This window comes from Liolophura sinensis, chromosome 1 (genome assembly GCF_032854445.1).
Source record: "Liolophura sinensis isolate JHLJ2023 chromosome 1, CUHK_Ljap_v2, whole genome shotgun sequence".
In the NCBI taxonomy this organism is placed as follows: Eukaryota; Metazoa; Mollusca; class Polyplacophora; order Chitonida; family Chitonidae; genus Liolophura; species Liolophura sinensis.
The window spans coordinates 44,392,666-44,417,487 of record NC_088295.1 but is presented as its reverse complement, the minus strand read 5'-3'; the positions used below and the strand labels follow the sequence as shown (position 1 = coordinate 44,417,487).

Sequence of the window (24,822 nt, the reverse complement as noted above, 5' to 3'; positions counted from 1 at the left end):
AAAAAAGCCCAAAACATGCTTAAGGTGCCTGTTTGCTTAAAAATTGAGCTATGCAAAGAGGTTTTAAATCTCTTAAAACTCCCACAAAATTTTTTTTTTTTGGCCCGTACTAGTTCTCCAGTATTTTCACTATGGGATTCATGAGAGTAAATGATAATGATGCATATTATGTTGCGTTTTCAGGTGACAAACCAGCTGGTAATTGCTTGTAAGGAGTACATCAAATCTGACACCTCATCACGTGATGGGAATGATGTTCTTTGGGAAAAGGTTGCCAATGAGATCAAAGAAAGAGAGGATGCCACAATAACAGATTCACAACCAAGGCATTTTAGGAATCAAGTGGAATCAAGATTAAAGGTATTGACAATGTCAGCAAAGTTTCAGTTTGATTTCTCTGTATTAGCAAACTAAGAAGAAATCATTTTAAGTTTTGCCTGGAACCTCTTCAGGGATAGTCGATCAGATTATTGTATTTCACCTAAGATTTTAAACACGGCTAAGTTGGCAGATTTTGCCTGATTCTGAGACTTGCATTCATCTTTAGCAAGAAGAATTTAGCAAGAAGTTTTAAAGATTGGAAGGTAGGATGACTTCGTGCAAGAAAATAGAATTGTTTTTAGTGCAAAATATGGAAGTTTTCTCCTTAAAGATATTTATTGAGAGATTCATACAATCATATACATGCCAGATTTGCCAATTGTAAATTATGACGTTTCTTTTCCAGCCTGGAGCTCCTAGGAGTAATAAAAGCAAAGAAAGTCGAGACGATAGTTTGTCTGATGACAGTTTGTTTGGAAAGCTGAAGGCCTGTCTATCTCTCCAGTCCACCTACAGAGATGCTCTGCGTTCTTTGAGGGACTCACTTGGAACAGCTCCCAATCTATCCCACTTCCCGTCCTTCAGTAGCTTTGGGGATAAAGGACTGGGTGGGAACGTCACTAACAGGTTTGTAATAGTTACACATAGAGGATGTTAATTGTTAATTGAAACTAGCTTACATGTTTGTCATTATTTTGCTGGTCAAATTGGTTAATGTTTACCTGAAAGTCTTGCTGTTTTAATTTATCTGTTTGATTAGGTCAGTATTAAAATGTTCATAACCTATTCTGTTGTAATGTTGTCCCAAGGATTTTTTGCAAGGAAATACATTTGTAATGTTATAGGCCATGCTAACCCAAGTAAGTGCGTTGTAATCATTTTTATTCTGTGAACAAAAAGTTTAAAGAATTTGGATGAAGTTTTGTGAGGTTAATGAGTGCATTTTGTCCCAAGTTACTGTAAGGACAAAATAATATTATCCATCTGTTTAAGGACCTTGGACCTCTGGTCAAGTGGCCTGTCTGTCTCAGTACAGACACTTAACTAAGAGCATGTCACATGTTTGAACCCAATTCTTCCTGACATTACTGGATCTTAATAAATGTAGGCTATGTACCCGTCAATTTATATAGTGTAACTACTCTACGTCTTCTAATAGTAAATGAAACACATAATAGGAAGAATTCCTGTAAACAACACATATGAAATAGCTTTGAATTTGTTTCAGGTCTCGCCCAGAGAGAGCTGGTAGCATTCAGAATCGCATGACTGGTGGCAATCTCCCATCCAAGAAAGGCTCTTCTGCATTTGGAGATATATTAGGTCATGGAGTATCCATGGCAGATGAAGAAGCCGTCATGGGACACATGGACACCTTCTGCAACCGTATTCACCAGTTCATTGAAGTCATCAATACAATGTCACAGTATAGCAGGTATGTCCATGTCATATGTATATGGGTTAAAGTGGGAGGCTTTAAGGATTTTAATACATGTATGAGAGCAACTTATCTTACATCTTAGGAAAGGGTGCAATGACAGATTTTGTGCAGTTGAATCAAAATTGGCTCTGGTCTTCGTATCTTTGGTATTTCCAATTACTAGATTATGTGTAATTCTGTTAACCAGATGAGACAAGCATCATAAATGCAACTTATCTGGGCACAATAGTTTTTTCCACCATTAGACTGATCTCTCTTGTTCATATTCAAACAAAACATTATTGATTTAGAATTAAACACTTAGTCACACAAATAAGTCTAAGTATTCGTTGTGGATATTTCATAGTTGTAATAATTAGCAAACTTGACATTTGCAGTAAACGTCATTGATTTGTCTGATTGAAATGATTTATTTTACTGTTCCCAAGAATGATGACAACTGCCAATGGTATGGCTCGGCCAAGAGAGGAAGATCTCATAATAGATAATAGCCATGATGAAAAAGATGGACATTTGTATAAGCAGAGGAAGTGTGACTTTGGTATGAGCCTATTTCTGGTTATCTTTAAAAGTACACACACTTTTATCATGTTTGGTGAAGAAAAAAAAACATCACTTGTTGAATCCTTTCTGCACCAAGAGGCTTTGTTATCATGTAATTATACAATGAAAGCCCAGATATAATGATGCTTTGGATAGTAATACGATTAACATCCATGTTATCTTTCAGTTTTATATATGTCACATGCTGTCAGTGTCTAGCAGACCTCATAAAACTTTTAATATCTGCATTATAAATAATGTAGGAGAGGAGAGAATAAATTAAGACTGTTGGCAGTAAATTTTGTCAGTATGAATACTGTTATCAGTTCTACCATAGAATCTGAAATGGGAATTAATATCATCAAATACATGTATGTACTTAATACAAAACATGTGCTTAATATAAAACATGTACTTGTAAGTTGATAAATGATTAATGATAAAAGAAAAGTTTTACTTACTCTTTTTTGGGGGTAAGTTACATTTGTGTGGTTACTTTTTATTACGCTCATGGATGAGTGTTTATTTAGCAATATTTGCAGTAACATTTATAGTCAAGAACATACATGGAAGTAGTGGCAAATATGCATTTGCTAACCCATGCCGTTTTGAACATGCAGACTTTTCAGACAATGACAGCTCTACACCAGACAGAACTGACGGCAGAATGCTGCCACAGGTGACATCTGAGCTGAAAAACCTAGGCTCAATATCAGAGAATGAAGAGAAAACCAGTCACCGAAACAGTGGAGGGCGAGAGTCTGACCAGATGGGGGATGAGGTGTTTACTGTGAGAGGAGGGCTTAATGCTGAAGAACTGGACATACTTAGTGAGTTTTCTCACATTTTTCAGTTTCAGTGTTGTGTCAAGGTAGTTACACATGTAAATGTATATAGTGTGTGATCAGATTTGTTAACCTCTTTTTACATGATGTGGTAGCATCTGAATATCAGTGTTTGTAAGGATTAAATTCTAATGCCTGTATGTTAATGAATAAGAATTAGTTTGTAAATATTATTGTGCTTTTGTGTTAACACTAAAACACTTTAATAAATAGACTTGGCCAGGATTATTGACCAATTATTTTAATTAACATGGAAAAATCTTTATATATGGGCAGTGCTTCGTAAAACTCGTTCCTGCTTTATGTTGTCTGAAGTAATATATAGACTTGAGTGATGCGACAAAAGTATCTAAGTGTTCCATGAAGAACATGTTACTTTTGCCTGTTTCCACAGGACAGTATTATCCTTCGGGTGAAGAGGAGGATGGCCCCAGTGTGTGCTCGGTTATTGCAAAGAACTTACAGAGGATGGGACAGTGTATGGCCCAGATCTCCACAAAAACTATGCTTGATGTGGAGTCAAAGGTGAGGCATCTGACGGCCACACAGCAGCTTTATTTCACAGCTGCTGTCGGTTAATTGAAGTACTGGGTCTTTCCAAGCTGTTCACAACTTCCTTGGGAACACACATGCATGTACCTTTCGTATGCCTTTCTCTTGTATGTATGTAATTTCTCTTGTTTTGGGTTGGTTGATGTTTGTCGGATAAAGTTTTGCATTAGGCTTTAAGAGCAGTTAATATGAGCTGACAGCATCGTGAACAGAGATGATGATACAACAAATGAATGACTGGCAGATGCCACAGAAAGATTGCCTCTGCGCTCGTCATTGTGATATCATTTTGAGCTGCAATGTTTGGCTGCACTGTGTCATTTAATTTGTATTAGACTAGTAGGGTTATCAAAGCCTTTCTATTGATATCCCTCTCCAGTAGATATAAAATAAGCATGGAACGGCCAAAACCCTGTTAAAAGAAGGCTCTTTGTTGTAAGTCTTACAATGTAAATCTACAATATCAAAAGTAGTAATTTGTTAAACATACATGTAGGCTGTACTTTTGGTGCCCAATTCCCCACCCCCCTCACTCTTTTGTTCCAAAAATTACTGCATACACATGAGTGTAACTAAGCTACAGGTAATAACTGGCTTTTGCTTATGACAAGAGCCCTAAACATTCCTTTAGTCTAAGTTATGGTTATGGAAACATGGCTCTTTGCACATTGGATGCTGATTCAAAAAATTTCAGTCTGTAATCCAGTTCATCAGTTGTCTTCATCTGTATGTATTTTTTGATTGTGTGATACACCTTTCATTTGCAGGACAAAGTTTTGTTTGATGAATACTATATGGACTTTCAAGCAATTGTGGGAGACCTTGAGAAATTTCTGGCTGCCTATTTACATGCTCTGTTCACACGAAAAATGAAAACACACGAGGGTTTGGATGTGATCACAAGGTAACACGGAACACCGATTCTGTCATCTTTAACTTGACAACTGGTGCCACTACATTTGATCATTATTCTCATGTTTATGTCTTTATGAAGAAACAGTCCTATAATTCTTGCTTAAAGAGTTATTTATTTATTATTTCTAAATTGTTGTTGAGTTTTGATGATCATGTAATGCCACTAATAATTTACCATCATCAATTTATGTATTTGTTTGATTGGTGTTTTACTGCATATTCAAGAATGTTTCACTTCACGCGACCTGCATTATGGTGGGACCTGCACTGTGACGAGAGGAAACCCGCAACAATCCATAGGTTGTTGGTAGACTTTCCCTCATACTGTGTCATCATTTCTTTTTTTCCAGATTTTCTCCAATCCAAAACCGTTCAGGCATTAGAGTGGCAATTTCTGAAAAATTTGTCCAGCTATTCAGTTGGTATGAGAAAGACCTGGAGGAGGTGCAAAGGATCTATGAGAAATATAAGGTTGGTAGTTTTGTCCAGTTGATTTATCAGTGCTCAAAGAGTGCTTATGGTGGACATTCTTCACCGAAATTATATTTACTTTGAGACATTCTTCTCTAATCACCATTCTTTATTTTTCTGAATTATCTCATGTTTATATACTTAAACATAAATAAATGACCATGAATGTCAGTGAAATCCTGCATGTGTGGTTTGTCTGCTTTTTCAGTCCACCAAGCAACCCTTGGGGGCCAGGGGCCAGTTCCACAGTGTGGTTTTTGGCATAAATCCAAATTTTGAAAATATGATTTCAAAGATATAGGCGTGAAAATTTGTGTACACATAGTAGATGTTATATTAAGAGAAATAAGGATGTTTTAACACCTAGAGATATCAAAGACTTTTGTTTGAAAAATTGACAGTTGGTCTTGCAGTTCACATTTAAGTTCAGGAGTAATGATACTAATAGTGTTAAGATTAAGTGTGACTTAAGTCTAAGATAACTTTGTGAAATCAGAGCATTGTAATGAAGTCCTGTAAGATGAAAAATCATCATTGCTTTGTGGGATGGCCCCCAGTTTCATAAATATGAATGACATCATTAAGTTACTGTTCCAGGATGAGCCTCAAACAGTTAGGAATGCTCCTCCAGTGGCAGGAGCCATTCACTGGTCACGGCAGCTCCTCAAGAAGATAGAGGACCCAATGAAGGTGTTTCGTGACAACAAGGCTGTCAACCACTCTGTAGAGTTTGCTCGTCTTGTACGCCGGTACAACAGACTGGCAACTGCCCTGGTCACCTTCGAGAGCCTTTGGTTCACCCAGTGGAAAGGGCAGATTGAGCAAGCCAAGAGTGGCATGAAGGCCACATTACTTGTGAGGCATCCAGTGACTGGAGAGATGACTGTCAATGCTGATGATAAGTATGTCTACTCGTAATTTCTGTTTGTGTGTGCATTAGCTTTTTATGATAAATTCAGTGTCTTGTAAAATATGCAATGTTCTTTATGCGTAATGTGATAAAGAAACATGTTTTCTTTAGTTAATGTTTGACTCATTACCTACAAAGCTACTGGAGATTTAATTCAGCAGGTAAATTAAATCTCTTTCCTGTTCATGGTGCTGAGTAAAGGCATGACTCTACTGTGGAACTTTGTGTTTTGAACATTGTATATTGAGAGTTTATACTTTCTGTCCATTTGCAATAAATATTGAGCATGTGTGTACACTGTCACATCTGCCATGGAACAGTCTATAAATATTTGACAGTGGATAACCTAGACATTAATTTTCTGCTGTTAAGTTCTAACTGCTAAGAATGGAAAATTTATCTTTTGGTTGTTTAAGGACAAGTGATCAAAACACATCATTGAATTCTTCTTGAAACTGGTCAAACCATATTGCTTCAGCCTGTGGATGTCTCTATAATATCCATTACTGATGTTATGTTTGTAGAGTGTTGGAGCTTATCCATGAAGCCAAATGGCTGGGCCGCCTTGGAATACAGCTGCCAGAGTCAGCCAGCTCTATGATCCAGCTGGAGTCTCGCTTTAAGAGCTACAAGGCCCACCTGGAACTCTGTCTGCAGCAGTACAAGGCAGTGTCAGACTCCATACCAGAGGCCCTCAAACCACTGTTTGCTTCTCACCTGAGGAATGTGCAACAACAACTACAGCCAGGTCTTAACACTCTCTTTTGGAGCAGCATGAATATAGGTATGTCATGCAACACACAACATGTCACTGGTTTAACAGGAGCTTCACAGCTGGCAGTGACAACAAGTCTAGTTGACCTGTGACAAAGGCATTGAATTCATTTGTGGAAGTGACAGGGAGACTTGAAAATTTCCCGACCAGTCACCTATATTTTTATCCATGTATTAAAAGGAAGAAAGTATCAAGCCACAGTTGTTACAACCCTATGAATTCCAAAACTGTCTCAAAGCATGATCCCGTCAGACATGCAAGCTAACCACTACTTCTCCAGTTGTCTGAAGTTTACCAGCTACAGTGTATTGGCGAATGCACTATATGGGGAACGGTGTTGTCCATTCACAGCCCCATAAATAAATGTAACAAATCAGCATACAAATGTATTTCAGTGATGAAGATCTGATTGATAAGTATCTTTGGTCAAGCCCCGGTAAAATACAGGGGAAAGTTTTCCAAGCCACATGCAGTGTCCTCTCATTTCTGAAGAGTTCTATTTTCACGCCATTTCAGGCCGGTAACCATCAGTTATACAAAGTAGACATAGTCCGGGTAAGGTTTCCGAAACTAATGCCTGTTCCACCAGCTCTCTGGCATTGTTGTGACAGCTGATGGACATGCCTGTACATCAGTAAACTCCAGTGTAAATGGCTTGTATCTTGATAAAACTGTACTGATATATTTTCCTCTGAAGGAACTCATTGCTGAATTGCGTATTTCTGTTTACAAAACTATGCATGGGATTGATAGAAAATCAGATTACTGCATGCTATAGCAAGTGTAAAAGTGTTGTCTTTATATCACCTTTCACAACTTGTGGGTAATTTACATGTAGGTCAGTACTTATGTCAAGGATCTTCTGTATGTTAAATTCTTTGGTTTTAACACAAGGAGCTTTGCAGTTAAAATGTATACATGACACCCCACTCTGTTCCTGTAAAGGTAAATTATAACAATCTATAACAATATAACAATTGTGGTCATCACTGTATGATTTGTTTGTAGCGTGTAGGATTGCCCCACAAAGGTTTGGGCTTAAATTTGAAACAGACTTAGAACTGTGGGGGCAGGCAGAATCTGTGAATTGAATCTCTCATTAGGATTGACAATTTTTTAAAACCTATTGTTTCCATTTACTGGAATTGTCAGCCAGAATATATTTATTTGCTAATCATATGGTTACTTTTTTTTATCCTTGTCGCTGACCAAATAATAGTACACTTAAGTGGGCTGTCAAAGTAGTACTATTGCATTTCTAGGGTCGACCTAAGATATTCAAATTTTGAAATATTTTTGATTGACAGATGCCTTTCTCCACCAAGTTCATGCTGCTACTTTGAAGTTAACACAACTCAGCCAGCAGGTCAACACTGTCCTGAAGACCAAGGTCAATGACGTTATAGAGAAGATCAGACAGTTCACTCTGTTTGACCATGAAGATGCTGTCTCCAGGTCTTGGGTAAATTATAGCCAAAAGAAGTTTTGATAGAAAAACATTTCCGTGAAATTGTTTGGTGAACTGTCACCACATGACTTGAAGAGAATGTGGGGGCCATGTCTCCAGTCGTGGGAATGTCTGCCAGTAAACTGTGGATGGCCGTGGGTTTCCTTCCAGGGTCTGTCTGGTTTCCTCCCACCATAGTGCTGACCGTCATGGTAGAAGTGAAATATTCTTGAGTCCACAGACCTGCCTACTTGTATGATTTTGTACACGAGAGATGTAGAAAATATGATTGTATGCCAGCAAAGTAGATAATATGCTTAATCACCATACATGGAAGAAAATAAAATCTAGTCCGATTTGTTTTTTTTTTTTTATGCATGTCCGTTTTTAGTATCTGATCCACTATTTTAGTATTCCCATTACAGCAAGAATTCAGTAGGAAACTCCCAACTTGCAAATTAATATATCTTGTTTACTCAACCCTTACTTTTTGTCTCAACCCTTGCCATTGAGCGCACTTTTCCTGGCCTAATGGGAATTGATCAAATGGCTAGCAGTGATGTGCCTGAAAAAGACACGTATGTAAAAGCACAGAATGTCACTTACAGTCAGAAATTCTTGAACAAATACCTAATTCTCAGAATTTACAGCTTCTTAGCTGTACAAATCCACATCATCACATGATCAGTGCAGGGCTCTGAAAAGTTAGTTTTCTGTTGGCCTAGAATGGCATTCAACTCAATGAACTCAAGATTACTCCTGTCACTATTTAAGGGTATCCATATGGGACATTTGTGCAGATGTGCAACATTTTTACAGCACAACAAGCCAGTCGATATAAGCCTCAGATCACAGAAAATATACAGAACATATCAAAGATTATACACCAGCTAAATGTACTGAATCCCTCGTAGTTCTGTCTCATTATTTTGAAAGACAATGGCGAATGGACTATAACATTCAAAATTTTCCTCTTAATGACCCAAACTAAGACACCAAACATGTCTTTTTGCAGGGTACCTTAGTCTCATTTTCTGAAATTTCTCATATCTCTGTTTTAATCGCACAAATAAAATTTGAATTAAATCTTTATTTTGTATTGTTGTATTTGAAATGATTTTAAAGAAAAATATAATTTGTCACATGGTTGTTTTGATTTTGTACTCATAAACATTGATTTGTACACGTGGACTTGAGTCATTACACTCACTAGGGGTAAGCAGATCTGAGTACAGCTTAAACCACCAAACAAATAAAAAAACAATAAGAGAAAGAAAGTGGGTGGCCTTTAAATTGATCCTGAAATTATTCACACGACGTAATGACTGTTATATGTTAGAATCAAAATCATGTGAATATTATCTTACCATATTGAATTTTAAAATTAATCATTTTGGTAATCTGGTCATCATCTCAGGTGCTCTTTTCGAGTAGTTATATTTGTTGTGGTATTCTCACTTTTCACTAGCCACCACACCTCTTCAAGAAGACAATGGTTGAGAGGGTTGAGGAGAGAAGTAGACAGCTGGCTGAGTGGGTGAAGACCATTGAAACTGGTTTACAGGATGTGGCTTGTATGTTGGCAGTAAGAAAGGCAAGTCCTAACAAGTTATCACATTAAACATTTTGTTGTCTGATGTCAGAGTTTTTTTGTTTGAAGGTGTAGAAGCGAGATTTCATCTGACTAAGTTGATGTGAATATTTATTGTCCAAATTCACACTGGCTTATAACTCTGATATTATGTTTACAGTATGTAAAGGTTGATTCTGATTCATGTGCATGATCCCTCAGGAATATTTATGGTATGTCTAACAATGCTGCCCCCTTATTTTACAAAATGGCAGAGAGGCAAAGACAAACGGAGGAGTACAGGAGTAAGATATTTGTGTTTGCTTCATTTTGCTTTTGATTGTTGCTTTATACATATTGTTTTTTTTTTTTTGTTTTTTTTTTCTCTTTTTTCTAATTTTGAATGAAATGTAATGTTATATGCAATTTTCAGGCATGGACTACAAGTACTTTTATTGGCCTGTCTATGGCAAAGTCTTCATTCATATCAAAGCGGAAAAAGGCTAAGAAATCATCAGTATGCTATTGTTGAAATAATTTGTTCAGTGTTGTTCTTAAGATATGATTTTGGATGTTTAACACACCGTGTATGTATAACATGTTGTCAGTATCATTTACAAAATGCAAATCATCAATACTTAATATGTAATGGAGCTATTTTACATCTGCCCTCTAACCTTCCCTTACCCCTTTGAATAAAGCACATGCACACCACTGCACATGAATTGTTGTCTTTCCCTCGTTTACAGCACAATTTGGCCCGTGTCCTAAAAAACCTAGTAAAGTCCAAGGAGGAAGAGAAAGAAAAAACGTTAACAGAACTTAATCCACTTTCATCAGCTTTGAGGAAATCAAGAAACTCTGTAGGAGCCATCATTAACATTTTTTTTTTCTTTTCTTTGCAATGATTGTGATTCTAGCGAAATTTTTCCGTGTCATTTTTGAGCAAATATTACTTTGTTTTTTTTTTTTGATGTTTTCATTTATTTCATTTTTTGTCATCATGTTTGCTTGAAATGTGTACAGTGATATGTGCTACTATTTTGTATGTACTTGTACACTGGTTTGTTCAAACCTTGTGCTTTTTTGTCTTTGTTTTTCCTGTTCAGTTTTCTTAAGCATGTAACTTTTTTTTTGCAAAAACCTTGAAAAAAAAAGACACACAAGCAGTTGCTTTCCTGTTTAAACTGTGCTTAGATAACTCATAACCCTTTGATGTAAAAAAAGATATTTCAGAAAATGAACTTTGGGTCAGGTGGGGTGTAATATTTTTATAAACTGTATGGCAATTAAAAGTTTATTTAGTCATCGACATTATTCTATAATACAGTTCAATAAGAACTTTCTTACTCTTGAACTTTTCGTACTCTTGAAAAATAAATTGAAGATATTGCTCAAGTATGTAGATCCTAGCTCATACCGTGTGTTTTGGTTGTTGTTTTCTTGTGGTGACTTATTTAATGGTGCTAAATGCATGCCGCGTATGGCAAAATTAATGTAATTTCATGTGATTGTGATATTTCCAGTCTCCCGATCCGAATAAACAGAAGAAACTGACATTTGACACAGCCGAGACTGAGACCACATCCCTGACAAATGAAGAGAAGATATTCGCAGCATTTATAGGTAAGCTGTGTTTGTGTTAGTTTCTTGTTGCACTCATCAGAGCTGTGAACTTTTTAACTTAATATTTTGATCTTACATGCATACAGCTCCAGGTACAGTGTATTGTTTCTCTTCTTGTCTGAGCGTATTGCTACAACTGGCCTAATTGATGTAGGTATGATCAAATTAGTTCTTATGCTTGAATCCACTCTCACTGCCAGTGGAACCTTGGTGAAAATAAATGGTGTACGACACTCGTGTGTCTGTTAGTGCAGTCTAATGTTTGTTGCAGACTGCTTGTCTTCCACCAGTATGTTGTGCATATCTGTATGTCACAAGTGGGAAAGTTTGTCAGCAATTTGCCCAGTGTCATTGGCTTATCTTGGCCACTCGGACTCCAGCGTCCTCCACCTTTGAAAATGACTGTCGTTGTATATGCACAGTCGCTTGCATATTCAGGTCAGGCATAAATATTTATATGCACATTGGAATTTTGTAGTGTTTGATTGGCCAGAAATCTACCACAGTATTCTGGGCACCACGTGTATCTGTCCAGTTGCTATCTAAATCAGTGTTAAAGCAATAGGCTGAAATACATACTTCTGAAAAAAACGGCACCATTTAAACGCTTCTAGTGAGAAGACTGTTTATTATAGCTAAAATCAACCTGCACTTTACAGAAAGATCATGTTTTGGACTACAATTTTGTGCAAGTCTCAGATTTCTAGCTCCCATAGTTCTCCAGTTACAGTCCATTAAAAATTACATAACTGAGCTAGTTTTTTGACTATATCTCAAAAAGTTACAAAGATAGGCAAAACAGTAAAAGCAGATTCGAAATTACCCGGCCCAAAATACACTAGAATACGGAAAAAAAAAAATTGAAATTTCAAAGCTAGTTGTGACATAATTTTGACCAGTGGCGTGCTTCCACAGTTTTTACTGGAAGTCAGTGATTTTCTCAAACTTATTAAAGCTCAAATTTTAGAACAATCCGTTCAGCGGTTCTTGAGAAGAAGATGTTGAAATGATTTGTTACATAATCCAATATGGCCGCCAAACCATGTGACCTAGAAAAAAGTGAAGGGACCAGTACATTACATCAAGTATTGGGGAATTTTACTGCAAAATTTCATGTTAATGGGTTAAACGGTCTGGGCTGCTTTCCCACAAACTCTGTGTAATAATAATAATAATAATAATAATAATAATCTGAATAGGTGTCTCTCAAGACTACCTGCATGGACCCCTAATTACATAAAAAATGGAGACTATTACCTTATAAGGACTTTTTAAAATCAAACAAAACAAAGAGCGATAAGCTTAGGACATTTCTTTTTTTTTTTTTTGTAACGTCTTTACGTTTGGCAGTTGATTTGTATTAAAAATGCTCTACCAGTTTTCACACAAAAACTTCTAGAATATTGAGCAATTACACAAGACGGCTGTTGACAACAATTTTTGAAAAAATTGAAAGTTTTGTTGTTCATCTTTAACTTTCTGTGCATTGTTGAATCAGCATTGAATAACTCAGTTGAGTTGACATTTTCTGTTGTAGAACATTACAAATCACTTGTCTCTGATGCCATTGTCCTGGCCACTGGCAGTTCCCTGCTGTGCCTGGCTGAAACTTCAGGCTGTACTGGGGAGCTGGTCAGAGTTACCAGCGCCTTATTCAGGGGTACATCTGACCTCAGCAGTGGTAGCGTCCTCTCTGGGGCCCACAGTCGGGTGACTTCAGCCAGCTCGTTTGATGATAGACCCTCCACCAGCCTCTCCCTCACATCAAACATCACCTGGTCAGCCGAGGATACAGCTAGTCCAGCACTTCTCCAGTTAGTTTACACCTTTTACTTTTCCCATGAAGGCAGAGAATATGATGCTTCCAGTAGAGCATGAGTTTTTTTTAATGCTTGGTGAACTTTGACCAAAGGGTATTGCCCAAGATAAATACATGTGTCAAAATTTGCATATTTTTTTATATTGTTTGCAGTGTATCTGCAAAAGTACTGATTTAAAGATTTAGGCTAATTTATCATCTTTTATGCTTTATCGTTTAATGTTTTTGTTAGAAGAAAACTCAGCTTAGATTCAGCTTAGAAATATATGTCAGCCTTGTCAGGGTCAAGGATAATTGACCATACATGTTTGTTGCTGGGCTTACACTGCTGAGCACTACATCAATATTAAGTACATGTAATGATTGATCAGTTACATTAAGTCAGGCCCTGAGATAAATATGTAGGGCTCCAAGTTAATTGATCAACCACCACTGCCATTCAGTTTTCAAGAAACACTACCAGGCAAGTAGAATTCCTATTGATCAATTATCACATACCCTTACAAGCTTCTCCAGTGAATCCCGAGTTGTTTTTTGACCAACCTACATGTACAAAAAAAAAAAAATAAACTCAGGATAAGTTCTTGTTTGATAGTCAGTATCTAACCTACGTGTATGGTTTATGATTAGTTGATTGTCTGCCATTTCTGTTTATAAGTCCTTACAATCACTGGTTATGAGTTTCGTTTGTTTAATTACTATAACAACCCATATCAATGTATATATGTCATTGCCGGTTCCATTTTGAACACTCTCCTGATGATGGCTAAATAAAATGCCAAAATATTGAGTCACAGTGAAGTCTTTTTTTCGGAGTTACACTACTTGTGTATTAATGTGATGCGATACTGGTTTAACCATGTGAATCACGGGAAAACAAACTTTAGGAACCTATTCTGAAGTTTTCATTTCTTGTTCAAAGAAAAATTGTCAAAAAGTTTATAGGATGAAGAGTATCCTGTTTTATTTTTGCCTGTTCTTTAATTTTCAGATTTGAGCTTCTGGTCAGATTTAATATTCCCAAGACAACGATAGATCCCACAGTGGAAGCCGTTCAGAGTGCTCTCATCTCTGTTGCTGAAGCCATCCAGCTTGGTTGTAGAAGTGAGTTTGTAGATTTCATATCATTCATAAACTGATGTAATTAAATACTGTATTTAGCTGCTCTTTTGCAATATGCAGTTCTTACTTTTTTCCCCATGATATGTGTTTACCTTTATTGATACTGTAGAATATATCTTTGGTACGTAGATTGTTTGAGATACATGTACACTGTATTGCTGTTAATCTAACCTATGGGTCTGTTTGACAAATTAAAAGCAATGTCGTATGCCTTTGGTAACGTAACAACTCCAAAGGGTATGGTCATTTAAACTGTATGATAACTTAATATGAATGCCAAAAATGATGCCAAAATTTATCAAGAAAAAAATGTAACTTGATAATATCAAGTTCATTAAGGTGAACAATTGTTTATCAATCACACATGATAAATTAATGTAATATTGGCCTGCTTATTCTCAGGCGGACAATTATTGTTTGGTTATAAATCTTAATGTTTTAACTCATAGCATACACTTTATGTTGTAGGCATCAGTTGGCTGGGTCAACCCGAAGTGTTTTATCAGCAAGTAATAGAGGATGAGACTCTCAAGACCTTCAGGACCAAATTTCCACAGTCACTAATGGTACAGAGATCAGCTCCTGACTAAAGAGATCACATGTTTGAATCAAGCCTTTGCTGGATTGGCAGGCTGCAGTTTTCAGTCCAGAGGTTTACCATGTACCTGGCAAAGAGCAGTGGTTTACTCCGGACACTCTGATGTCCTCCAGCCATAAACCTGACTACCATTGTACAAGTACAAAATTGAATTGGACCTTGAAACTATTTGAAGCCAAAAATATAGATGCAACGTCAGTTGATACCCAGTATACCAATTTGATGGTATTTGAAATGAAAAAAAAATAAATAAATAAAGTAAAGCTATTCTCGTAGAAAATGTTTAATGCTCTTTGATTTGAAATGATTTTTTTACTGATTTCTTTGCCGTTAAATAAAAGAAGTATATTCATGAGCTTTGCAGACAATATTACAGTACTGTGCAGCTGCAGTTTCTTTTTGCATAAACCCATCCTTATAATGAAATGTTCATTGAATTATGACAAGTTTCATAAAATGTTTTTTTTTTCCCTTATTTTAGGTTTGGCGCCCACACTCAGAAAACACCTATTTCACTTCAGCTGTTATGATTTTCTCTGGAAAGATGACTTGCATGGAAACTTTGCAGAGTTCATAGAGTCTGATCCAGGAACTGTGCTCTGCAGCGAGAAGTTGAGCGAATGTTAGGGTGGAGAAGAAAGTATTGGCTATCCCAGAGGTGTTACCCGTGGGCCCAGTCTGTCTCACACAAACCCCATCAAAGACGCCTTGCATGGCTTTGCAATGCATGGAAAACACAGTTTGCTTCAGTACTCCATGAAGATGCAAAGGTGAGATTATTTTAATTTTGTCACAGTGACCTATCCCTTGGGTTTTCCTCAGGTGTATAGCTGACCACCGTTGTATTAGTAAGAAATTCTTGAGAATATCATGAAACAAAGGTCAAGTAAATACATAGTGACCTCTCCTTGGCTTAACGTTAATGTACTTTAGACAAATTCAGTGCAACATATACTGCACAAGTAGAAATCTGGAACAGAGGGAAATTTGCATCTATGGTGCATGTAAAATGTATTTATGAAAAAGAATTGCCTATTTTTACTGATGGCAAACCTCTTTAAATGATGTACTGTTTTCAAGAAGAACAGTGACTGTACATTGTTCATGATCAGTTAGTATGGTATAAACTAACGGATGAATCTTTATGTTGATGAGTAGTAATTACATGGTGTAATTATACAGCTTTGGCCAGCTTGACAAGTGTAATCATGTGCCCGCCACATTAACCATTCCATATTTCAATTTCAACCAAGATTTATCCCAACTACACCTGCTTAGGATTCCATGCATGTATCTGTATTCGGCCCATTGTAGGCCTACAGTTTTTGAATGAGCACAATCTGATACCTTTAAAATACATGACTTGTTTCAGAAAAAACTGGATGAGGTTGTGTCGTATCGGTCCAACGTGCAGGCCCGGCTTGAGATGCCTGTACAAACCCTAGATCAGCTCAACAGTGCTCTCCATCTGCTGGAGGAACTGAGGGATATGGAGAACAAGATAGACTCCATCTACCTGCCCATAGAGTCCATGTATGACAGGCTAAGGTTAGTCCAGTCTAATGTACTGTTCAAAATATTAGGGAAGACATGCTATATTAATGAGTCAATATATTTGATTAAATAAAGTCAGATGTATCGAAACAGACTGACAATTTGAACCTAAATTTCGATTTACACCTGCATGATATTAGTGTGTTTTGAAGATTGTCTAGAACCATAGTAAATAGCTAAACTGTATTGTTTATACATTCATATTTTGTGAGAATTATCAACACAGACTGTAATATTCCCTGCTTATAATGCTTTTGGTGTTCAACCAGAATAAAAATAACTTATTTTAGAGCATGATTAATATTGTATGAGTACGTGGGAAGGTCTGTCAGCAACCTGCAGATGGTCGTAAACAACTTCTATTTACGTTGTGAAATATTGAATTTTTGAGGAAATTCTGAATTGCTACCTTGAATTGCTACCTTGTACCTTGTATTGTTGACAGGGAGTTTGAGTTACGCTTACCGCGTAGCGAGGTGGAGGAGGTGGATCAGCTGAGGGAGAGGTGGCAGCAACTCATGGACCTTGCTGATCAGGTCAGGATGATACTGCTGAAAGAGAGGAGAGGGGCATTTGGCCAAGAGCTCGACAAACAAGTCAAGGTAAGTCACATTTTCAACCATCACCCAAAGAAAAAGGAACATTTGGAGTTGTGACTGCATTCATGTCTTGCATATTTCTGCATGGATTTTGCAGATGCAACCTTTTTATAGCATTGCAATAACTTACCATGGCCCTTTATTAAAAAAAAATTCAATTTAATCTGAGTAAATAGGACAATGTGCTGAAAATATCATATACATGTTGAGATGCAGGGAAGTCCCTATTAGCAATTATAACAATGTTAAATAAAGTGAATATAAAGTCACTAAAGGGGAATTAATTAATAAAGTAGTATTCCAGAAATGTTTTAAAAATATTTAAAAATTTCTATACTGCTTATCAACAAAGTAAATAGCAAACAGTCATCTATACCTATGCACTCATTTGGTGACACCATTTTGCCATGTTATAGCTATCTAGAGTGACGTCACAAAAACCAAGGAGCTATCCTGTACCATTGGTATTAAACAATGTGACAATGAGAAAATACAAACAAAAATGCCTGATACCCAACCAGAGATTGTCAGCTCTGTTCCGTGTTCAAAGGGCTGATGTTTCTTTTAGTTTGGTGCTCGGTCAGGGTGATGTTTATAGTCACATGTGTTAGCGGCCCTGCTCGCCCTCATCCTACATGGGTGTAAGCATGCTGGCCTATCTGGCTGTACCGACTTCAGAGGAATTTACCCAACATAGCAAGACCTTCTGATTGATCACTCTTTCATTCAGATTTTGGGAAGATATTTTCGTAATAAATCTGAGGAAAAATAATGCTAAGTCACAATATTTTTCTTCCAACAATGACTTTTCCTGAGGCGGTTCTCTTGGCAGCTAACCCCGACAAGTTACTGCAGTATCTTGCCGAACATGTACGCATTGGAACACAGCAGTCATTCTCAGCTCCTAGCTCGTAAATGTGCGGTCTGAATACATAGGTTTAACACTTAACCTAAAGGCAAAATTCAATTTTTTACATCGATATCTGTCTATCCACTATACGACACCACACCTACAATTGAGGGCTAATAGGTTTTTTGACATTACAGCCAATTATCACTTCACGCTTTCAGCGCTAGTGATTGGCCAAGTTCATAAGGGCTTCTAAAACATGGCTAGTCAGATTGAATGTGCTCACTTTAAATAAGCCACTTTTTCTATTTTGTAAATTTGTTTAGCCCGTTTTGTTGGCAAAAAAAAAAACTAAATAGTTTTCTAACAGTAACTCTTTTCTTCGTCTTACCATTTTTAAGGAAAATATGTAACATCTAGCATTTAATTGCGTTAAACCATTCTGGTATAATTCCTTTTGAATCCTGCTGGATGGAGGTGCATATATCAAAATTATGTAGAAGTCCTTCTGACATCACCTAAAACACTGGGAATTTACACTTTTATCTGCCTTTCCAGACTTTTGTGGTAGAGGTGATACAGTTTCAGGAATTCCTTTGACGGCCAGGGTCCGGCAGTACCTGGTATTCCCCCATCAGAAGCTGTGTCTCGGCTCTATGACCTTTGAACATCGCTATGCCCAGTACGATACCAACGTAAAACCCTTGATTCTGTCTCCAAGGTGTTTGGTATTGTGTGTAAACCATTCCCTGAGCTGGACAGGACTGGGGAGGTGAGTCAAGTCATTAGTGTCTTTTATTATTGCATGTGTATGGGCAGAAATCTGTCCTGTTGACAGTACACTGTTTTATTTTGCTTTAAAGCTGATATTCATGCTCTATTAAGAACTAAATTGAGGTCTTCAGCCTATGTGCCATATATAGATAACATCTTTTTTTTTGTTTGTGACTTGAGCTTGACATTGAGGCAGATAAGTATCAGAAATTGTTGAAAGTAGACCTTACATTTAATTTAATTGAAGTTTCGCTCCTGGTTCATAGTATATTGGAGCCTCCATGGCTCAGTCATATTAGCATGCTTGAGCAGCTTAGTGACCCAGAAGCCTCTCACCAATGCGGTCGCTGTGAGTTCAAGACCAGCTCATGCTGGCTTCCTCTCCAGCCGTACATGGGAAGGTCTGCCAACAAAACATAAATCTAATAGCTGACCCCCATGAAAACCTGAAACAATTTGTAAAAGACAGAATACCAAATGATGTGCAGTTCTCTTTACCAAAACTAACTACTTATGATGTATACAAGCATCTCAAAAAATTAAATGTAAAGAAAAGCACAGGGCCAGATTTGATAGCCCAAAGTTTCTCAAACTAAGCGCTGCCATCATTTCTGAAGCTCTTGCCTATATCACAAATCTGTGTATAGAAACAGGGGAATTCCCGTAATCCTGGAAACTCACTAAAGTCTTACCAGTCCATAAGTCTGGGAGCCTGATAAATGTGAAAACTTTCGACCTATATCTCTTCTGTCTACACTATCAAAAATCATTGAAAAGGCATATGCACATAAAATTATATAACTTCTTATATGCCTCAATCTACTCTCTGACGGTCAGTCTCGTTTCCGAGCGCAACATCCATGTCAAAGTGCCCTAACAAAAATGGTAGAATCATGGCCTTATCTCAATTGACCAAGAAGATTTTGTTGCGTGTGCAAAATTGAATTTTAAGAAGGCATTTGATACAATTCAACACAATGTATTACTTGAAAAACTATATCAGTAGATCCTACTGTACTCCTGCTCATGAAATCATATCTCTCCTGTCGCAAACAATATGTTTGTATTGATGGTCACATGTCTGATCAGCTCCCGATAGAAGCTGTTTCCCCAGGGCTCTATTTTGGGGCCTTTATTGTTTAAGTATATGTCAATGATCTATTTTATGTAACCTAACCAGGACAGTTGACTTATATGCTGATGATACCACCATATACTATCATGCAAGCATCTTGAATACCTTAGAAACTGGGGTAAATAAAGATCTAGAAATTATAGAACAATGGTGTTGAAACTGAATAATGACATCAACTTCCCAATTTGTAATAGTACTTTAAACAGGCCTCCTCAGATAAAATATTAGGATTGAATATAGATAAAATATTGAACTGGCAATCTCATATTGACTTCATATGTGGCAAAATCTCTATGAAACTTGGAATTATGTACAGAAACGGGAATGTTCTTAGCAAGAATGCAAAATTGTTGTATTATAACTCCTTTATCCTACCCCATATTGACTGCTGCTGTACAATTTGGGGTGATGCCAGCAATACCCAAAATTGCAAGAATAACAAAGCTACAGAAATGAGCAGCATGTCTGATAACCAACTGCTATTACCTCCCCACCAACTGCCCTCTCTCTTTGATGAACTAAAATGTCTTACATTGTATGTATGTCTTGTTTTCAGGAACTTGAACTGCTTAGTCAGCTGTATGGATTGTTCCAGAAATTTATCAGATTTGATACACAATTTCAGAGATACCCTCTGGTCTGAAGTCAACCTAGATAACTCATCAAGAGAGGTAACATCTCTATGGAACAACAATAACATTTGTACATTTATTACATGTGTGTTGGTATTTAGGAAATGCCATCCAGGCTGATTCAGTAAATTTGTTCATAAGCTCTTCCACATAAACATGAAAACACTTTTGGAAACTGTTTTGTCTAACTTTTATAATTTTACAATTCTGCCGTAAAGGCTTAACTCAGGTTATCTGCTTTTCAGTATTTAAGTGGTAACTTGAAATTTTTTCACAGGAATAATTCTGTTTGGAACATAAATATCCTGTCTTTCTGTTGCCTAACTTCAGAACGTTCATGTAGCAGCAATTTAAAATATGACTCTACTTGCGATAGTTTTCACAGAAAGTACCCAAGTAATCAGCAACACAAGATCAACAAGGATTGTGGATCAAGATAACAACATGAAAAACATTATTACATTCTCAGTCTTCGTGGTTAGTACTTTCCCATGTAGGACTATCTAACTATGTGATATAAAGTGTTGTTTCTAAGCACCATATAAATGTACTTCGAAAGAGTGTTAAATTTCAGGTACCCTAATGCCTCAACCTTTGCACATGTAAAAAGCAGCTTTCAGTGCAATTTTTGCACATTTGTAATTCCATTTTTCTGTTCCTGGGCTTCACAAAGAGTCTAATTTTAGCATTCTACAAAGAAGAATACCTTCAGAATATGCTTGAATAAACACTTTGCAAACATGTGAGGAGGTTGAGGAATTAGAGTACCTAGCTTTCAGTACATAATTACATGTATGATGTCCTGTTGGCTTTCAGGTGGAGATGCACTGGGATGAATGTTTAGCTCTGCCCAGTAAGCTGAAGGACTGGGATGCCTATAATGACCTGAAAACATCACTGGAAGAGTACTTGGCTGTCTTCCCTCTATTACAGAGTCTGGCTGCAAATGTAAGTACATGCGCACTGTACTTCTTTCTTGATAGACTGAAGAAATAAAAACAGTGTTTGATGTTTGTTGCATACATTACACAGTTTGACTGCATCCTTTTCTTGAGGCTTCTATAAAGGCTAGTGTAATTTGTCTGCCAAATCTACTATTCTGTTTTCCTAATACATGTACACTTTAGTGAGCTAAATGTGAGATTAATGAGATTTATACTCCATGGCATTATTAATCACAGCCAGACTCTTCATTATACTGTAATTATTCATAAATGTTATGAAATTGTGTTTGCAGGAAATTCGAAACCGCCATTGGCTACAGGTTATGCATGTCACAGGAAGCTCCTTTCAGCTGGAGGCCAATGTCTTCAAACTTTCACATCTCCTGGATATTGGACTTATTGAGTAAGTTTGAAAACAGAAATATGCCCTCAATCTTAGTGGTCTCTATAGCTGGCAGGGACATTAAATAGTGAAGGTATTGTTTAGTATGTCTGTATTTGTTACTTAACAGTCATTCAGATCTTAGTGTAGTTCAGAAATCCTTGCCTCAGGATCATGACAGTGTAAATTGTATCTAAAGCTGAAGCTGCCCATTTGTCACTGAGAGTGGTTTTGATAAACTCAGAGGTTTATGTAATTTGTAATCTGAATTGTCTGAAAAGTTGACATTTATCATGGGTGACTAGGTGCCTGACTCTGAGGTCTTTGTTAGTTTTCAGTTCTAGAATCTTTTTTGTATTAACAAAGTGCAAATCCCAAATAACAAAGAAACTACTGTTATTTGTTCCAATGTCACTGCAACGGCAACAAGATAAGGAGTTACACTAATTTTTGGCGTAGCCTAGTGATTCTTGTTTCTGTGTCCAGAGGCACTGATGAACTGACATTGACTTTTATATATTCACATGTGAGTGCAATATGAGACATTTTTGAGTGTTATGCTCTGCGCAGAACTTACGCTATCTGTGGTGTGTGTTTCTTGATATTCCCAATGACCGGAGAAAGGGGGAGGAGCATAGCACGAAGTGTAGCGTCTACAAGTAGTTCCCTGTTTCTTACAGGCATCAAGCAGGTATCACTGAGATATGCTGTGGTGCAAGCCGAGAGCTAGAGCTGGAGATCAAGATGAGGCTGACGGAGGAGGAGTGGACAGAACAAGTGCTCAGCTTTGAGAACTTCAAGAAACGTGGTCCCATGTACCTGGACAAAGCCTTCACGCAGAGACTGCTGGAGCAGCTGGAGGATGCTCAGGCCCTGCTGGCTAACATGTTGACGTCACGCTACATCGGGCCGCTACGGGATGAAGCTGCGTCATGGGCACAGAAGCTGAAGGAGGTGGCTGAGGTGCTGGAACTGTGGCTAGAGGTGCAGGATCTCTGGCAATACTTGGAGGCTGTATTCTCTAACAGCACCACAGCTAAGGTTTGTACATGTATACTTGGTAGAGTATTTTTGTTTTATGTCATTTTATCTTGCCTTCATAAATTTTTAAAGGTATTTTAATGTTTCGTGTAATGTTTTGCTATCTGCACTTGAATACCTGTATGTGATGTAAGCAAATTTCACTCAGCCACCTGAATAGGGAGTTGGAAGGGGGGTGTTAAGGTCACTTTGTTTTTTTTCTTCCACTCTTCAGCTGTGGGTATTTGTGGCATCCTTCATGTTTCTGTCAGTGGATTGATTATTTTGGATAGATCAATACAGCAAGATTTAGTTCTGATATTGGTATTCATTGTGGTTTATTGATGTGGATTTATTCAGGAATTACCACAGGAGGCCAAGAGATTTGCTCAGATAGATAAAGGCTGGACAAAGATGATGAAGAGGGCTTTTGAAACAAGAAATGTGCTTCAGGTATATGGTGCTTATTACATGCAGGAAATTTCCAAGAATATGTGTGTTTAATCTTAAGTTGCATGAGTGCTTAGATTATTGAAAAATGGCTTATGTGTTCATGTCTCCCATGTTATTAAATTATTTTTCTGGCTTCCTCTGTGGACTTTCATATACTTTCAGGGATTATACTCTGAAAATGATACATTATTTTGAGAATGCCATCATAGCTCATGTGCAGATGAGAAAGGGATGGGAAATGGGCATCACCCACTCACTTGTTCTGGGCTTTTGAACATGTGTATCATGAGGTTCCAACTTCTGAAAGGGATAGGAATGGGCCGCCTCCCACTAACCCATCTCTTAAGTTGGTTGGGATAGTTATGGTGGCAAAATTCACACTTGCTTTTATTATTATTTCACTGTTTAAGTACTTTGTGCTGATTTAATTTGCCACTGTATATCTATGTATATATTGTTTTCAAAATCTTGTTGCAAGTGGTTTACGCAATCCAAATTGCCATGTTTTCCAATGCATATGTAATGTAACATATTGTTTCAAATTTGTTTGTGTCTGAGGGCCTCAGGGTAGATCAACCCAGTGTTGGCTGAGTATACGCATTGTATTTTACGCTCTTGAAATAAAGCCATTATTATTATTATTATAGTATTAGTATAGTATTATGTTATATTGGAATAGGTACTAGTTTCCTTTCTCCATGATGCATATATAGTCACATGTAATATTAATAAATAGTGTGTAATTAAGGAATACTTAAATAATTACGATTGCTTTATGCTGTTTAACAGGCAGCATAAACCATGATACAACCACACTGCTTTTAGCTTTAATAGCGGAGTAAACCTGACTGAGCGCTGGGGAAACCTCACTCCTCACCGGATACCTGATGCAGGATTAGCTAATAAGCAGCACCTGAAGTCATGAAGTTCCTTTTCTCGTGCATTGTTGAATCAGGGTCCAAACTGAATTCTCCTGCAGTGAATGGGTAAAACATTGCCCACAAAACGATATTAGAAAGGCAGGAACTACACAGATTACACCTGAATTACTTTAGGTGGGAAAGGTCCCGCTGTGAAAGGGAAACATATATCCATTTTTTGTTTCCCCAGTGCTGCTATGGTGGAGAGGTTCCCAAGGGGGTGATGCTGAGACATATCTATGAGGAGCTTGAGATTTGCTTCAGATCATTGGTTGGTTACCTGAACAACAAGAGGAAAGCCTTCCCCAGGTTTTACTTTGTCTCTGATCCCATCCTGTTAGCCATACTTAGTCGACCCAACGATCTGGACTCAGTACGACCTCAGCTCAAGTAAGATATACCAATGCCGTAACCTATAAACAATGTTTAGGGACACATGGTTTGGCACGGGCAGAATCAGTTTTAATCTAGTGCGAAAATATATTTCATGGGTTATAACATGAAAGATTTTGAGGAAATAAATATATCTGTTCAAACAAATTTCTTTTTACTTTATAAATAAATGACATCTGTGTTATAGTCCCATAAGGTGAAGTTCTATACA

At 37.3% G+C, this 24,822-nt stretch overlaps 1 protein-coding gene across 1 annotated transcript in view; it reads left to right on the top strand.

The window, feature by feature from the left end:
- The window catches only part of LOC135461295 (dynein axonemal heavy chain 5-like), a 78,558-nt gene that overhangs the window by 3,338 nt on the left and 50,398 nt on the right, over nt 1-24,822 (top strand). The window contains 35 exon segments of the mRNA XM_064738316.1: nt 184-360; nt 728-948; nt 1,550-1,756; nt 2,191-2,303; nt 2,926-3,135; nt 3,545-3,675; nt 4,470-4,606; nt 4,968-5,088; nt 5,686-5,990; nt 6,523-6,782; nt 8,081-8,235; nt 9,689-9,814; nt 10,066-10,095; nt 10,540-10,653; nt 11,317-11,416; nt 12,954-13,230; nt 14,227-14,339; nt 14,826-14,923; nt 15,437-15,460; nt 15,463-15,547; nt 15,550-15,579; nt 15,582-15,638; nt 15,641-15,679; nt 15,682-15,725; nt 16,328-16,503; nt 16,955-17,111; nt 18,517-18,540; nt 18,542-18,730; nt 20,424-20,486; nt 20,488-20,538; nt 21,316-21,447; nt 21,737-21,846; nt 22,506-22,866; nt 23,206-23,298; nt 24,409-24,608. Coding sequence (XP_064594386.1) covers nt 184-360; nt 728-948; nt 1,550-1,756; nt 2,191-2,303; nt 2,926-3,135; nt 3,545-3,675; nt 4,470-4,606; nt 4,968-5,088; nt 5,686-5,990; nt 6,523-6,782; nt 8,081-8,235; nt 9,689-9,814; nt 10,066-10,095; nt 10,540-10,653; nt 11,317-11,416; nt 12,954-13,230; nt 14,227-14,339; nt 14,826-14,923; nt 15,437-15,460; nt 15,463-15,547; nt 15,550-15,579; nt 15,582-15,638; nt 15,641-15,679; nt 15,682-15,725; nt 16,328-16,503; nt 16,955-17,111; nt 18,517-18,540; nt 18,542-18,730; nt 20,424-20,486; nt 20,488-20,538; nt 21,316-21,447; nt 21,737-21,846; nt 22,506-22,866; nt 23,206-23,298; nt 24,409-24,608 — 4,730 coding nt within the window.